A 16,633-nucleotide genomic window follows, 5' to 3' on the forward strand; every position below is an offset into this window, starting at 1 on the left:
ATGGTCCTCCCCTTCCTCCTCTGAGGAGCTTCCACTGATATACACATACACTATTCATCCCCATTACACTAAAGTTATGTTGCCCATGGACAGCTATGCGTGAACCAAGTCTGGGTTTCCCAAAAGCATCATAGTTTAGTTTCAATAGAATTAAGAAGCTTTTGGGAAACCCAGCCCAGTGTTATGCCATACTATGTTGAGTTTCCTGATCTACACGCGCGTTATCATAGCCTACCTTTCTCATTCGACCTGCAGTGTCCATCATTTTCAGATAGCCGACATCCAACATTGAGTAGTTTGACTAGTTCAACTCTATATTTGCTGTTTTGAATAATACAACTGCTTTGTGGTAATGTATCACATTTGTTGATGTTGGACTATTACAACTTCTCCAAAGCATACAGATTTGTTTTATCTCGGGCGAATGGGACCATCATACGTGCACGAGCTGCGCGCGCAATATGAGAGCGCGCGTGGAGGCGGTCCTGCTTCTTCAGTTTTCTGTAATCGCTTTTCGGTTGCTGCCTTCAGTTAAATAGCAAGGACACGAGTGCGAGCAGACGGCCGTGTGTGTGTGGATATACTTTTCACTTGGGATTTTAATACAAAATACAGCATCGACGGTCAGCTGCCAGGTAATATTTACGCACGCATGTTACTGTCCTTCGTATGTGTAAAGAAAGTAAGTAAATGTCCCGTGAAAGTGGCATTTTCCGATGAGGGGGATGTGTGGGACGTGCCTCCCTTTGTGCCTGAGCAGCTCAACGCTCATTGTGGACACTTGAGAAACGTTGGATTCACACATTTCCAAGCCGTTCATTTGGCCCTCGCGTCGACTGGCCTTGACGAGCCCTTGATGCCTTGTCGAAGAATTTCTCAAACGTGATGTTCTCTGCATATTTTCCCGAGTTTTAAACGCTCAGGCCTCTTGATTTAAATTCCCCATAGCAGGACATAGCACAGCGGGTGCTACTTTTTCCTGCAGTGTTAATGATGTTTGTTATGCATTTCTTTTTTGACAGCTCTATTTGTGTCGCGGGCACATGTTATTATTATTATTTTTTCAGTCGAAAGGGGGAGGCTTGCAAATTGTGTTGACCTATTGCTCAGCTGGCTCCGAAACAACGACAGAAGAAAGTGATACATTATTGTGTCCTATTTATTGAGGCCCCTAGAGTCAACACGCGCGTCGTCTTTGATAAATGTAACTTACAATTTTCAGAATTGATATCATTGCCCCAAGTTGCCATCGCACGCCTGTTTTGCAAGTCGATACATGTCTGGCGAGTGGATACACTAATAACGTTGATGTCCTTATCATAACACCCCCGGGAAAGGTAGTGGTTAAGCACTACTTTAGTTTACCGTTTGTATCTTTCACCGTTGACCTATTCCCCAGGCTTTTATTCGAAACAATATAAACTGATACGTTTGGCTTGACGTCCGTGATAGATAAAAAATTACCTCACCGCATTATTGTCATCAAAGCCTAAGGCGATATCTCAGTCATCTGATGCCCTTTGTAGAGGCACAGGCCTACTGTTCTAGTGTCTCTTTAGCCTACTAAACTTAACTCCCTGATTAGTTGAGTTTAATCGGCTAGTGTCTCTTTCGATCTATGTTCCATCAAATCGATGTGGTCAACTACTGAAAAGGTTCATGAGTGGTGATATTGATTAATTGTTTTAGATAAGACTATATTGTCAGTAGGCCTGTGACATGTTGACTCTTCAAGTCAAGACATCTTGACAGCATTGTTCTTTCATACTAGACTAAATTCCATTCCATCTCAACAAAGTCATGTTTCTAATGCATTCAAAAAATGTGTAGGTGGTTTGTTAACACAGTAATATTGAATCTTCTTGAAAGAGTTTGAGATCTTAGTAGTTTGTCAAAATATTGACAAGCCGCTCACTACCTCTTCTTTTTCAACACACAAAATAGCTTCACCACCTTGCCTTCAACACATTAACCAGCAAAGTGAAACAGACTTAAATTATTTCCCTGTTGTGAAAATAATTTCCTCCTGCTAGGACAATCAAGTATTCTGTTCTACTCAACCACACAATGGAGGCAGGTAGCCGCTGTTGTGTGGTTAGACAGAAGAGCCAGCAACTGGAGGGTTGCCATTCGTATCCGGGGTCCGGCAGGAAAAATTTGGCGGGAAGTGAGCTGGCAACCGGAGTGTTGCTGGGATCAAATCCTAGATGCCGTTGCCTGCCATTGTGCCCTTGAGCAAGGCACTTAACCCCCACAACAACAGCTCCGGTGTGGCAGCCCCCCGCACCTCTCCCCCAAAAAACCTGTATGAGTGTCTTTCAGAGGGGTTAGGTTAGAAGCGGAAGTCACATTTTGGTTGGACCCTGTGTGCAATTGACCAATACAGTGATCTTAATCTTAACCTGCAAAATGGCACAATGACTAGTAAAATGATAGACTGTGCAACCTTGGAACCCCTGCAATCCACACAAGGTACCTTTTTTGAAAAGGCCTGGGCAGGCTAACATACCACTAATTTATTTTGTATAGAAACCATAATGAAAGCTAAAGCTGTGCTGTTTGGTCTCTGTTTCCCAGGGCCAGGATGTCCAGTGAGGTGCAGAGACCGGACGATAGCCCCAGCACCAGTGGGGGGAGCTCGGATATCGAACAAAGAGAATCATCGGTACCCCCAGAACAGGAGCGGGAACAAGCACAGCCCAAAAAGAAGGAGACCAAGATCTCCAGTAAAACAGCTGCCAAACTCTCAACCAGTGCCAAGAGGTAAACCTTGAATCTGGCTCAGTTTAGTGGTATTTAAGTGGGGCAGGTTTGAGCACCTCCCTATCCTCAGGGCGGTGAGTTACACGGAGTGTACAAAACATTAGGAACACCTTCCTAATATTGAGTTGCACCCCCTTTTGCCCTCAGAACAGCCTCAATTCGGCAGGGCATGGACTGTACAAGATGTCGAAAGCATTCTACAGGGATGCTGGCCAATGTTGACTCCAGTGCTTCCCACAGTTGTCAAGTTGGCCTGATGTCCTTTGGGTGGTGGACCATTCTTGATACACCCGGGAAACTGTTGCGTGTGAAAAACCCAGCAGCGTTGCAGTTATTGATACACTCAAACTGGTGGTGCCTGGCACCTACTACCATACCCCGTTCGAAGGCACTTAAAATATCTTGTCTTGCCCATTCACCGTCTGAATGGCACACATTCTCGATTGTCTGAAGGCATAAAAATCTTTCTTTAACCTGTCTCCTCCCCTTCATCTACACTGATTTGAAGTGGATTGAACAAGTGACATCAATAATGGATCATAGCTTTCACCTGGATTTACCTGGTCAGTCGATGTCATGGAAAGTGCTTGTGTTCCTAATGTTTTGTACCCTCATTGTATATAACACTAACCGGTCCTATGGGCATCATTATTCTAAACACACTCATGCTATTAATATATCCATTAGATTTAGTCCATACAAGATGTGTAATGAAAGGTACCCTTGTTGCATCTATCGCATCATGACACTGTAATGCCCGTCATTCATCTGACAGGCAGATTACTATGATGATTATGCCCCTGTGTCTTTCCTGGCCGTGTGATGATAAGAGCTTACCAGGAAACACTAGGCCCGGCCTGGTTATCCTTGGTTATAGCATTTTCATAGAGCTTTCCTTAGCTAGGTCAGGTGGCCTGAGCCCTAACAATGATGACCATACTTTCATTCATAACACATATATGTGTGGTTAGTGTTGTGTCATGAACAGCACTCCCTCTGTCGCCCACCTAGCCTTGCCAGTGGAAACACAGATTGATAGGAGGTGATGATAGAATTATGCAACCAACCGAGCCAGGGATTGCCTGAGGCTACAGCGCTTTTTATAACTACCCCTGATATTTGGAACATCTTCCTGATGTGTAGCGCACTTATAAGACACTCCACTGTGCTCAAACCCAGGGTAAACCCAGGGTTTTAGTATTATGACCACAGTGCAGTTATGTCAGTAATGGTATAATGTGTTTCCATGCTGCTTTCCCAATGCCTGGTTCAACACAGATGGATGCGACAACATTATGACTGATGGGTTAAACTGCACTGTTGTGCATTTAGTTAATCGTCACGTCATTGTGATTTGTCATCCCTGTTATACAAAGATGTTTATATGATGTTATTAACCCTTCCCTCACAGGTGACTGCTGCGTGGTTGAATTTGAAAGAGTAATTAAAAGATGTTGACATTTGTACAGGCCTATTGTAAAAACAGACTCTGATAAATCATTTCAGATTTGAACCTTTCAGGATCTGCAATTCTTTTAAACAGAGGTTGTCTCATCATGTTTGTAATGTACCTAATGCTGCTTCATGCTTCCTCATAGAAAAGTAAGTGTAACAACACAGTATGGCACTGTGTGACACCATTAGGCTTGGGTGATATTTGGGGAGACCTCTTCTACGATATGCTACTCTAAATATTGCCATATCCGATATAATCGTGTTGCGCCATTAATGACTAAATCATTCCAGTCGGTGCAATTTTTGTGCTTATTTACCATATTATAGTCACATTGTCATTATTTAATCTTTGAGTGGCCTTTCTTTTGTTGGTTTAGTTAATTTATTTAGACTTCATTTTAAACACTGTGACGTCACGAGAGGCTACACAGCTTTCAGCGGGATTGCTCAAGTAGTGCAAGGAGACAAGGTTCAAACAAAACAAGGATTTTATTATAGGTCTTGGGAAATTAACGAAAATATAACAAAATTCTGTTCTCTTGTGGCTCTTTAAGGGTTAACAGTTCAGGGATGTCTCTTCCACATCCAAAATCATAATTCTCACTCGCTCAGATAACTTTTCCCCAGCCTTACTGTAGTCCACGTTGCAGCTAGTGGCCAACCCAGCAAAAAGTCCTTCCAAATGTCTCTCACGTATTTCCACCGGTGCATATATCCAAAGGTGAGTATTTCCCAAAGGTAAGTATCTCCAAATCCTTATATTCCTCATGGAAGTGGACGTGCAGCACTCTTGTCTTCCAGAGAGCCCAGGTTGGAGACTGTGTCTCTTCACCCCCCACACTCCCCTCAGTGTGTCTCTTCCCTTTCCAAACCTTCAGCTCATCAGCTCCTCATTTGTTTCAGCTGCGTGGGAAGATTGGCCATAGAGGGGTGGAGTTCCCGACCATACCAGCAGATGGAGCCATAGCTGTCTGGGTTTGCAGCCACCTCAGGGGGATGTAACGTCCCTCCAGGACACAGCCTCTCGTGACATCACACATCCCCCTCCTCGGGACCGACGTCCTCGTCGGGGTAAAGGCAGCGAAGAAGGCATCACGCCGGGAGAGGGCGTCCGCATTGCCGTGGTGCTTGCCAGCCTGCTCTCTCTTCAACTCCTCCACCTCTAGGACCAGGGACTCAGCCTCCTGTTGTCTCTCCTTGAGTTTCTTACTGAACGCATCAGCCTTGGTTTTAGCAGAGTTTAGCTTCTGTTGAGCAGCTTTCAGTTCCTTCTCTCTCTCTGCCTCCGCATTCTTCATCTTGTTCTCCAACACCTTGTACTTCTCCTCTGCCTTCTTCTGGACCTCCTTACTACTGCGCAGGGTCTCCTCACACTCCTCGATGGTCCTGCGCAGCCTCTCCAGCTCCTCCTGTTGCTTATGGAAGGAGCTCTGTTGGAGTTTAGCCTGGAGGATATCTAACTCTTCTGTCTTCATGTCTAACTGTTGCTTTAACAAACGATACCTCTCAGCGGTCCCCTTCAGACCAGACAGTTCTTTGTCCAGATTCTGTAGCTCCGTCTCTGTGTCGGTCTGGGTACCTGCCATCCCTATCAGAGCCCGGGCGGGAGTGAGTAATTCGGAGGATTGCACCGGAGCCTTCCCAGGATGAGTCTTGCCTCTCCGTTTCCGAGGTACTCGGGTTATCCTCTCCTGAGACTCTCTCCAGAGTGGGTAAAAGGCTGGGCAGTCTCGTCCAATTAGGACAGGGACGGGGAGGGAATCAACCACCCCCGCCGTCGTGTGTATGGTTCCCCGTGTGCTGGTCATTGTAAGTTCAGTAATGGGGTATTCTCTGGTGTCCCCATGGACACAGGAAACTGGGAGGACTTTCCCCGGGGTCAGACAAGTTGGGCCCACCAAATCCTTACGCACCAGGGTGGCCCGGCTACCAGAATCCAGTAAGGCCTCCACATCATGGTGATTCACAGTTACCGGGCAGGTGGGGGGTCGATCTGGGCCGCCATCTACGACTCCCAAGAGCGAGGCAAAACGGTGTGTGGGTGCTGAGCTGGAGGACTCCGCAGTGGGCATAGGTTCATCGGCTGGTTTCCCACACTGCCAGGAGATATGTCCCATCTCCCCACACCGGTAACACTGTCGAGTTTCCCCCTCCTGGTGTACTCTTCTTGGACCCGCCTGGTTTCTGGCTCCCCCTGGAGCCGGGATAAGTCCTGACGTGGCTGGGTTCGAGACCTTGGGGTCCTTTGGACGGGTTCTTCCCATTTGTGGTGGGGCCGCACTCCTGGGGTCTTTTTCGGGAAGCATTCAGCATCTCCGCTGTGGCCTGGTACTTTTCCACAGCTTCCACGGTCAGATCAGCCGTGGTCAAGGCCTGTTGACTGATGAACCGTTTTGCCTCATAAGGCAGGGCGCGTAGGTAACGATCCACCACAACGGCCTCCACCACCGCCGCTGCTGTATTCCTCTGCGGATCCAGCCATTTCCTTGCGATTCGGACAAGTTCATGCATCTGCGCCCGAGGAGGTTGGTCTGGTTGGAAGGTCCAGCCGTGAAAGCGCTGGGCCATACCAAACTTTGTGAGTCCATATCTGCTGAGGATCTCAGACTTCAGGGCATCATAGTCAGTAACCTGGTCAGGGCCCAGGTCCCGGACAGCATTCAGCGATTCCCCGGTTAGAAAGGGGGCTAACAGACCAACCCACTGTTGCTTGGGCCAGGCTTCCCTAGTGGCCGTGGCCTCAAATGCATGCAGGTATGCCTCAATGTCATCGGTAGCTCCCATCTTAGATATAAAGTCACTTGCCTTTATTGGGCGGGTATTTTGGACAACCCTCTGTCTCTGCAACTGCAATTCCTCTGCCTTCAGAAGGTTGGCTTTCTTTTGCTCCTCCAAGAGAGCCACGTTTGCTTGCATCTGGGCGTGCTGGCCAGCAACAAGGGCTTTCAATATGTCCTCCATTTCAGTCGGGCGGGGAGCCTACGGCCAACTTGGAAAACTGGGTGATCAAACCTTCGGTATCCTCCTCTGACATGCACTATTAACGCTTGAGCGTGCCCGTATTCTCCACCATCTGTGACGTCACGAGAGGCTACACAGCTTTCAGCGGGATTGCTCAAGTAGTGCAAGGAGACAAGGTTCAAACAAAACAAGGATTTTATTATAGGTCTTGGGAAATTAACGAAAATATAACAAAATTCTGTTCTCTTGTGGCTCTTTAAGGGTTAACAGTTCAGGGATGTCTCTTCCACATCCAAAATCATAATTCTCACTCGCTCAGATAACTTTTCCCCAGCCTTACTGTAGTCACGTTGCAGCTAGTGGCCAACCCAGCAAAAAGTCCTTCCAAATGTCTCTCACGTATTTCCACCGGTGCATATATCCAAAGGTGAGTATTTCCCAAAGGTAAGTATCTCCAAATCCTTATATTCCTCATGGAAGTGGACGTGCAGCACTCTTGTCTTCCAGAGAGCCCAGGTTGGAGACTGTGTCTCTTCACCCCCCCACACTCCCTCAGTGTGTCTCTTCCCTTTCCAAACCTTCAGCTCATCAGCTCCTCATTTGTTTCAGCTGCGTGGGAAGATTGGCCATAGAGGGGTGGAGTTCCCGACCATACCAGCAGATGGAGCCATAGCTGTCTGGGTTTGCAGCCACCTCAGGGGGATGTAACGTCCCTCCAGGACACAGCCTCTCGTGACATCACAACACATTGATACAGCCTAACTGATAAAACTGCAAAGTTTTTTAGTCTTGCACATCACAATATCGTCTTGCACATCACAATATATCGTCAATGTCAAATATCACAATATTTGATTTAATCATATACAGTGGCTTGCGAAAGTATTCACCCTCCTTGGCATTTTTCCTATTCCCATTTGATTTACACAACATGCCTACCACTTTGAAGATGCAAAATATTTTTTGTTGTGAAACGAACAAGAAATAACACCATAAAAACAGAACTTGAGCATGCATAACTATTCACCCCCCCCCAAATGTCAATACTTTGTAGAGCCACCTTTTGCAGCAATTACAGCTGCAAGTCTCTTGGGGTATGTCTCTATAAGCTTGCCACATCTAGTCACTGGAATTTTGCCCATTTTTCAAGGCAAAACTGCTCCAGTTCCTTCAAGTTGGATGGGTTCCGCTGGTTTACAGCAATCTTTAAGTCATACCACAGATTCTCAATTGGATTGAGGTCTGGGCTTTGACTATTATATTCCAAGACATTTAAACCACTTGAGTGTTGCTTTAGCAGTATGCTTAGGGTCATTGTCCTGCTGGAAGGTGAACCTCCGTCTCTGGAAGACTGAAACAGGTTTCCCTCAAGAATGTCCCTGTATTTAGCGCCATCCTTCAATTCTGACCAGTTTCCCAGTCCCTGCTGATGGAAAAACATGGTGTTCTCGGTGTGATGAGAGGTGTTGGGTTTGTGCCAGACATAGCGTTTTCCTTGATGGCCAAAAAGCTCAATTTTAGTCTCATCTGACCAGAGTACCTTCCATATGTTTGGGTAGTCTACCACATGCCTTTTGGCGAACACCAAACGTGTTTGCTTATTTTTTCTTCTTTAAGTAATGGCTTTTTTCTGGCCACTCTCCTGTAAAGCCCAGCTCTGTGGAGTGTACGGCTTAAAGTGGTCCTATGGACAGATACTCCAATCAACGCTGTGGAGCTTTGCAGCTCCTTCAGGGTTATCTTTGGTCTCTTTGTTGCCTCTCTGATTAATGCCCTCCTTGCCTGGTCTGTGAGTTTTGGTGGGCGGCCCTCTCTTGGCAGGTTTGTTGTGGTACATGATCTGTACTTCTCCACAACTTTGTCCCTGACCTGTTTGGAGAGCTCCTTGGTCTTCATGGTGCCCCTTGCTTAGTGGTGCCCCTTGCTTAGTGGTGTTGCAGACTCTGGGGCCTTTCAGAACAGGTGTGTGTGTATATATACTGAGATCATGTGACATATCATGTGACACTTAGATTGCACACAGGTGGACTTTATTCAACTAATTATGTGACTTCTGAAGGTAATTGGTTGCACCAGATCTTATTTAGGGGCTTCATAGCAAAGGAGGTGAATACATATGCAAGCACCACTTTTCCGTTATTTATTTTGTATTATTTTTTTGAATTGTTTGAAACAAGTTCTTTTTTTCATTTCCCTTCACCAATTTGGAATATTTTGTCCATTACATGAAATTCAAATAAAAATCATTTGAAATTACAGGTTGTAATGCAACAAAATAGGAAAAACGCAAAGGGGATGAATACTTTTGCAAGGCACTGTATCGGCCCAACCCTAGACATAATAGGCCTATAATGGATTGCCTTGTCATTTGTTAAATAGAGATTTTTATGATATGTTAACTGATATAACTGCAATTTTTGGTCTGGTCTACCTGTATCATCATGTTCTATGGATTTATTAACCACATGACATTTGTGCATTTCATCATCACATTGGGGTCAAATGTATTCTGGGAGCTTTTTCAGTTCCTATATGTGATAGAGATATTCATTGCCACAAAGATTAAAACAGAGTATCATTGTTTTTCAGGATTCAGAAAGAACTTGCAGAAATTACACTTGACCCACCTCCAAACTGCAGGTAAGGAAAGATTGCTCTCTACCAGCATTTATGTTTATTCACCTTGCTAATGTTATGGGCTTGGGATTTCAGGATATACTGTATTTCTGTTAGGAAGGATGGACTTCAGTCTTTCTAGTTTTACATAGGCAGTCAGGTATTAGATGTAGGCCTAGTTTTCTAACCGCATAAGAAACATACCATTTTAGATCATATGTTTTCAGTTGAAAGCCCATCTAAAAAGGAAAAAGAGTATGTGTGTTTTAAAAGTAAGTTTAGATTCTCATGTGGTTCCCCCGTTCTGCTGGGGATTTACCACAGACAGACAATGGTTATTGTGTTCTGCTGCTGCCTGTCCTTTGAGGAAGAGATATGGTGGCCAGCTAGCAAGTGGCAGACCGACCACATGTGCATCAGCCGCCAAATGACAAAAGGCATCCCTGGGGGACGTTGTGCAGAGGCCTTATTAACTTAAAGAACACAAAGTGACGTTGTCATTGATTATCCCCCTGTTTATAACAGCACAGTAATTACCTCAGGCTCAGCATTCAAAGGCAAATTACCAGAGAAAATGGATGCCAGGCAGAAGGCAAGTTTAGGCATTTATCTGCGGGAGATGGAGTGCATTAGGAGATGTTGCTGCATTTTGGCCATTTTAGATTGGTTGTGTTCATTTTATATGCACCTGTTAAAACAACTGAGAAATTGCCCTGAGTAACTCATCCAGCGATGTACAGACAGTCATGTGTGATGCTGTGCATGAACTAATCACTTTAACTGAGTTTCATGTAACACCCTTGCTGGAAGGGTGAATATATAGGTAACCTTTTCATTTTAATTCAAAATGTAGTTACTGAAGGGTAAATTAGATATTGAGTATTGGCTCTTTTTACTCAAGGACTTCAAATAATCTGTTTCAATGGACTCAGAAAAATGAGGTTGTCACATTGGAAATGATTTTGCCTGAGGCTACACAGGCAGGGTGATTAAAGGCAGCATAATTTGAAAGTAAAATAGTCACTAACAGAAATGTTCAGTCGTCAAAATAACTAGTTGCCTGGAAAACAATTAGGTGTCTTAAAGACAATCCTCTCTGTGTATTCCCCAGCTGCATATTCATGCTAATCCAATATAACAACTAGGGCCAGGATGATACCAGTATCGCAAAAACTCTTTGGTCCTTTAAAAACCTGCTTTATGTAAAATATTGTGTGCTATAAATGAATGTGTGGATGACAACATAATTATGTTTGTTTGCAACATTAGGGCTGTTTTCCTAAAGAAGTTCAACCCAATTCGTGTTTTGTTTCCTTGCCACAATACTAATGAGTATCGCGATACTGGTATCGTCCCGGCCCCAATAACAACTGAAATAATATGGCTTTTATAACACATCCCAATTAAAATGTTCTCCCACTGTTATAATGGTGTGATTTAAGGTTATAGAATATGTATAATAGACAAGTTCATTAATCCTTAAGAGTCTATTGATGCACCCGTGCGTCAATCTAAGTAACATAATACAAAAATCTGTCAGTTTAAGCTAGAGAAATGTTTTTTTGCATCTCAATCCACATCCGCCAATGTCAGTCTTCCACGTCTGCGGTAGAAGGTGGCCGAGCTACAGTGTTGTTTGTCAGACCATGAGACATCCCGAATATCGGTCTTCTAACCAAAACGTCTGTTTTGTTCTGACGGTTTTGTTCTGTCAAATTAATGGAAGTATGGAGGTAGTTTTGTACTAACAAAAATAAGGGTAGAAATATGTGTCCAAAAAAACAAAAATATTTCCTGAGCATTCTTACCTCCTAGATATAGGACAGACACTTAAACCTTATTCTGTATTATTAATTTTTGTACTGTCATTTCTATGTCCTATAGTAGTAAAGGCCAAATTCAATATTTTATCAAATACTTTTTTTAGAGATATTTTTGATACCTAAAGGAGTCCTAAAATTCTAAATCAAATAGCTAAATGATCCATGGTAAGACCATCTTAAAACAATTCCATATGTTAGCTTAATAGAACCCCCCCCACACACACACACACACACACACGTTTTTAAGTGAATGTCGATAAAGGGCAAAAAAAAGCATTTGCTTTGCATGAAAAATATGTTTGACAAAGTCAATGTCATCATTTATGCCTTACACACCGCTCACTACCGTCCATTTAGTCCCAAAGGTTATTCATATTATTTCACACTGCAAATGGTGTCACTGTCTGTTGGCCCCTTCAGGAGACAGTGTGTGTTGTGTTGAAAAGATCACCTCGCTCGGCACATTACACACACAGCCGGGGCAGCTGATTTATTTCCTCTCATCTCTCACCCCACTTTGTTCGAGCAGGGAAGAGCAGGGAAGACTCTCCCAGCCGTATCATCCTGTAATAAAACATCTCTGGAGATTCGGAGACTGGCCTGCAAATTGAATCTTGAGGTGATCGTGGAAGGTTGAAAGTAATGGTTGAGGTGTCGTTGGCTACTGTCTAATCACTTTCTAGTACTCTGCTTTATAACAATCCTAAACATCCATGATCTGACATTGTCTTTCATCAGCACTGTTAGTAAATATTTGTTAGAAATTCCATTTGTTCTAAGCGGTTTGGAGCATGTTGTTGGTGTTTCATCAGCATGTGAACACGAGGGCAGTAAGCTAATGTCATTTCCAGCTCCATTTTACTAACATTATTGTGACCGCTCTCTCACCTTGGCATTGTCACTCATCAAACGAGTGAAACCAGTTGACACCAAATAGGCTTTGGGCATTGTGATTATGCTAACTATCAGATATTTCAAGTATTGCTGTACAATGAAAAGGGTCTGGAACAGAATAGCATTTATTCTGACTGAATGTTGCCATTGACGTATAGCCTACTGTAGCGCTGGCCACGTATCTCATGAGACCAGATGCACTCTAATTTGGATGATATACACTGTCAGTCTTCAGCACAAATAGCATCTGCTGGCCTCTGAATCCAAATGATGTAATGCCCTTAAAAAAAACGTGTCACTTTCTGATGATGTCAGGGCAGCCAGGCCCAATGGGAAGTGTCCGCACTCAGCAGGATTTTTAACATGACATTGTGTGATGTTGACTGGTTGCTTGTTGCTATCCTGGTTGTCTACATGCATTCTCTGAGCCATGAGGCAAACAACCAATAATACCCACACAGATCTCCATCCCCCTTTACACGATGGGATCATCTCCACTACTGTGTCTGAGTGACTGCTGCTTATTAGTGTTGCGTTGTGGCCCTCTGGGGTTCTGTGGGAGTGACAAACTTGGAGCCATTTTTCACAGGCTTTACCAGGGGACTTAACATCTAAGAGGCCACAGCGGGGAGGGTATCAATATTAATGAGGGGGGAGGGGGATGAGCACCACAGTGGCCTCTGGGAAATATACTTGATCATTGTCATCTGCAGCTCAACTTCCAAGAATTTTGACACATATCTCCAAGATTCGTGAGGAAAAAGACTGGAACAGAAAATATATTTGAAAACTCATTTGGGTAGATTGTTGATGGCTTATGACATTTGTTCTCATGCATGCCAAGTTGTACAATCACAGAGATCATGAGTCTTCTATCGTCTAAATGTATCAACCTGTTCATGACCTTTTGATAATGGTTGTTTCCCAGTGGATCAAAATGCTGTATTTTTACAGATTAGGGTTTAATAGCAGGAAGCAGGTTACCAGGATTTCCCGCCCTAACCCACTCCCATTTCCCGGGATAAATAACTGCGAGAAACCGGTAAATTATAATAAATTATTTATAAGAACAGCATGATGTGAAATGGGACTGTTAAATTTAACGGAGTGGCTAAGGATATGGAGTTTCTGTATCCCAATTTGCCCAGGCTAAAAATACAGATATTTCTGCGCATGTGCAAGATAATTTTTTTTGCGTAGCCGAGTGCCCACTCCGCTTCCTACATAGCTGCTGTGCTGCGTGCTCCGCTCCCCCTTCTTGAGTCTGGTCACTGGTGTAGCGTACAAACTTTGTTGTACACAAAATTGTTCAAACTATTGCCTTCCATGCCTCAGTAAGTAAAATCATGATTTCATGTTATTTTTCAGGAGGGGAGTAGGCCACATGCAGCTATTTACGTGTTTTACACAAAATACATTATCGACATGTTTGTACAAACTTTGTCAGTCTAGCGAGTTAATGTTATCTACTGAGTTACATGCAGCTAGTTAGTCTCGCCATTATATCAGCATATATAATAACTATGGCACGGGGCGATGCAAAACGAACTCGCCCCATTGTCAGATTATTTTTAATGGTGCGGATACATGCTCGGTTGCCTAGAATGTTCGGCTGCCCAGAGGTGGAACGCAGCAAGACACCGACATGCAGTCTAATTAGCAATTGAATTGAATGTTATTTTTTCATCATCATTGCGAATATTGGCTAAGCTCAAATCAAATCAAATTTTATTGGTCACATGCGCCGAATACAACAGGTGCAGACAATACAGTGAAATGCTTACTTACAGCCCTTAACCAACAGTGCATTTATTTTAAACAAAAAAAGAAAGAATAAAACAACAACAAAAAAAGTGTTGAGGAAAAAAAGAGCAGAAGTAAAATAAAGTGACAGTAGGGAGGCTATATATACAGGGGGTACCGTTGCAGAGTCAATGTCGGGGGCACCGGCTAGTTGAGGTAGTTGAGGTAATATGTACATGTGGGTAGAGTTAAAGTGACTATGCATAAATACTTAACAGAGTAGCAGCAGTGTAAAAAGGATGGGGTGGGGGGGCAGTGCAAATAGTCCGGGTAGCCATGATTAGCTGTTCAGGAGTCTTATGGCTTGGGGGTAGAAGCTGTTGAGAAGTCTTTTGGACCTAGACTTGGCACTCCGGTACCGCTTGCCGTGCGGTAGCAGAGAGAACAGTCTATGACTAGGGTGGCTGGAGTCTTTGACAATTTTGAGGGCCTTCCTCTGACACCGCCTGGTATAGAGGTCCTGGATGGCAGGAAGCTTTGCCCCAGTGATGTACTGGGCCGTACGCACTACCCTCTGTAGTGCCTTGCGGTCAGAGGCCAAGCAGTTGCCATACCAGGCGGTGATGCAACCAGTCAGGATGCTCTCGATGGTGCAGCTGTAGAATTTTTTGAGGATCTGAGGACCCATGCCAAATCTTTTTAGTCTCCTGAGGGGGAATAGGCTTTGTCGTGCCCTCTTCACGACTGTCTTGGTGTGTTTGGACCATGATAGTTCGTTGGTGATGTGGACACCAAGGAACTTGAAGCTCTCAACCTGTTCCACTACAGCCCCGTCGATGAGAATGGGGGCGTGCTCAGTCCTCTTTTTTTTCCTGTAGTCCACAATCATCTCCTTTGTCTTGGTCACGTTGAGGGAGAGGTTGTTGTCCTGGCACCACACGGCCAGGACAACAACAACAGCTGCAGTGTTTTCTCTGCTAAAATGTGTAGCAGTGGGGGGAAAACGTTGCGAGGGGAGGTCCATATTATCAGGTATGCTATTAGCAAAAAGCATTATCACCATATCAAACTTTTTGTAAGTCACTCCCCCAAAATTATTTTGAGGTAGAGTGGCGTTTTACCCCAAGTTACCCTACAATTGACCTGAGTTACATTTAGCATTAATGTGTTAAAAAATCTAGTTTAAAATGGTGCAGTTCGTGCATATTTAGAAGTTGAGAAATAAAGTAGGAATGGAAAGCTGGGATCATCCTCTTTTTAACAAAGGCCATTAAAGATGCTGTTTTCCCTGCAATTGCAAGAATTGTTGTGCATTGACTGCTTGTCAGAATGCATGTTTCCCAATGGCACTCATAACTTGAATGCGCCTCGAGAGGAATATTTATCTCGCATAGAACACACAACAACAAGCTGACTAGGTAAATAGAAACCATTCTACTATGGGGTTGTCAGACTATATTTTTTAAAATTCATTACTCTTATTGTTTGCAGAGGGAAAGTAAATGTGGACTGTTCTAGCATCTTCAAAGTTCACCTCGGCAGAAATGTTTTTTCAAGTTCCATATTTTTTTGCTGTGGGTGCAGCGCCACAGCTTGATGACTGCAGTGGAAACACTGCTAAGCTGCGCAGGAGGCAGACAGGAACTACAATATGGAAGCAATTCAAGATTAGCCATCATCACACAAAACGCTGATTTTTGATTTTTTTTCCAAAGTGTAGGGACTGCTTCCTGCTTGTGCAACTGCAATATCCGTTCCGACAGACCGAGAAGGTTGTAGCCTTCATAATATGTTTTAGAATGTTTGTTCAAAACCCTGCTGGGTTTTTATTTCAACTGTTCAGAAATATGAGGTAGAGACAGGCTACATCATCATGGTTAAGAAGAGGGTGAGTAAAGAACTAAACGTGAAGGGAGGGGTAGTGTAAGCAGCAGCTACGTTAGAAAAATGAATGTTTGCGTAAAATAACACGCGCAGAACGTGATCGGGATCCTTAGCTTTAAGAAAGAGGGTTTGCCAGGGCGGGGCATGGTTGAAAACGCCGTATCTGTAGCCACGGCCTAAAAGCTCATTTATGCTTGATCTGAAAATGTGGTCGGAGGTGCCATATGGATGGTGTGACGCAATTGCCGCGCCTCCGGAGGCATGCAGAGGCCAAATTGAGCTCTGTACCGCATCGCCAGGCGCCGGCCAAATTTTCTAACATTGCAGAGGGCTCCGTATAGCTCTGCATTGACATAGTTGGTTGACGGTAGGTGGGGGCGGGAGGTCCTGTATTAATTATTCAAGCATGTCATTACAATGATGAAGATGAGGAGAACAAAATGTATTTCATTTCACTGTTGAGAGCGAGGAAGGAATGAAGAAACAATGGAGAG

At 44.1% G+C, this 16,633-nt stretch overlaps 1 protein-coding gene across 1 annotated transcript in view; it reads left to right on the forward strand.

Annotated features, from left to right (window-relative positions):
• Positions 1 to 504: 504 nt before the first annotated feature.
• LOC121561558 (ubiquitin-conjugating enzyme E2 E2) overlaps positions 505 to 16,633 on the forward strand; it is a 33,807-nt gene continuing 17,678 nt past the window's right edge. The window contains exons 1-3 of the mRNA XM_041874095.2: positions 505 to 635; positions 2,578 to 2,763; positions 9,769 to 9,819. Coding sequence (XP_041730029.1) covers positions 2,585 to 2,763; positions 9,769 to 9,819 — 230 coding nt within the window. The 5' untranslated portion in view covers positions 505 to 635; positions 2,578 to 2,584. The remainder of the gene's footprint in view (positions 636 to 2,577; positions 2,764 to 9,768; positions 9,820 to 16,633) is intronic.

This window comes from Coregonus clupeaformis, chromosome 28, assembly GCF_020615455.1.
Source record: "Coregonus clupeaformis isolate EN_2021a chromosome 28, ASM2061545v1, whole genome shotgun sequence".
Classification (NCBI taxonomy): domain Eukaryota; kingdom Metazoa; phylum Chordata; class Actinopteri; order Salmoniformes; family Salmonidae; genus Coregonus; species Coregonus clupeaformis.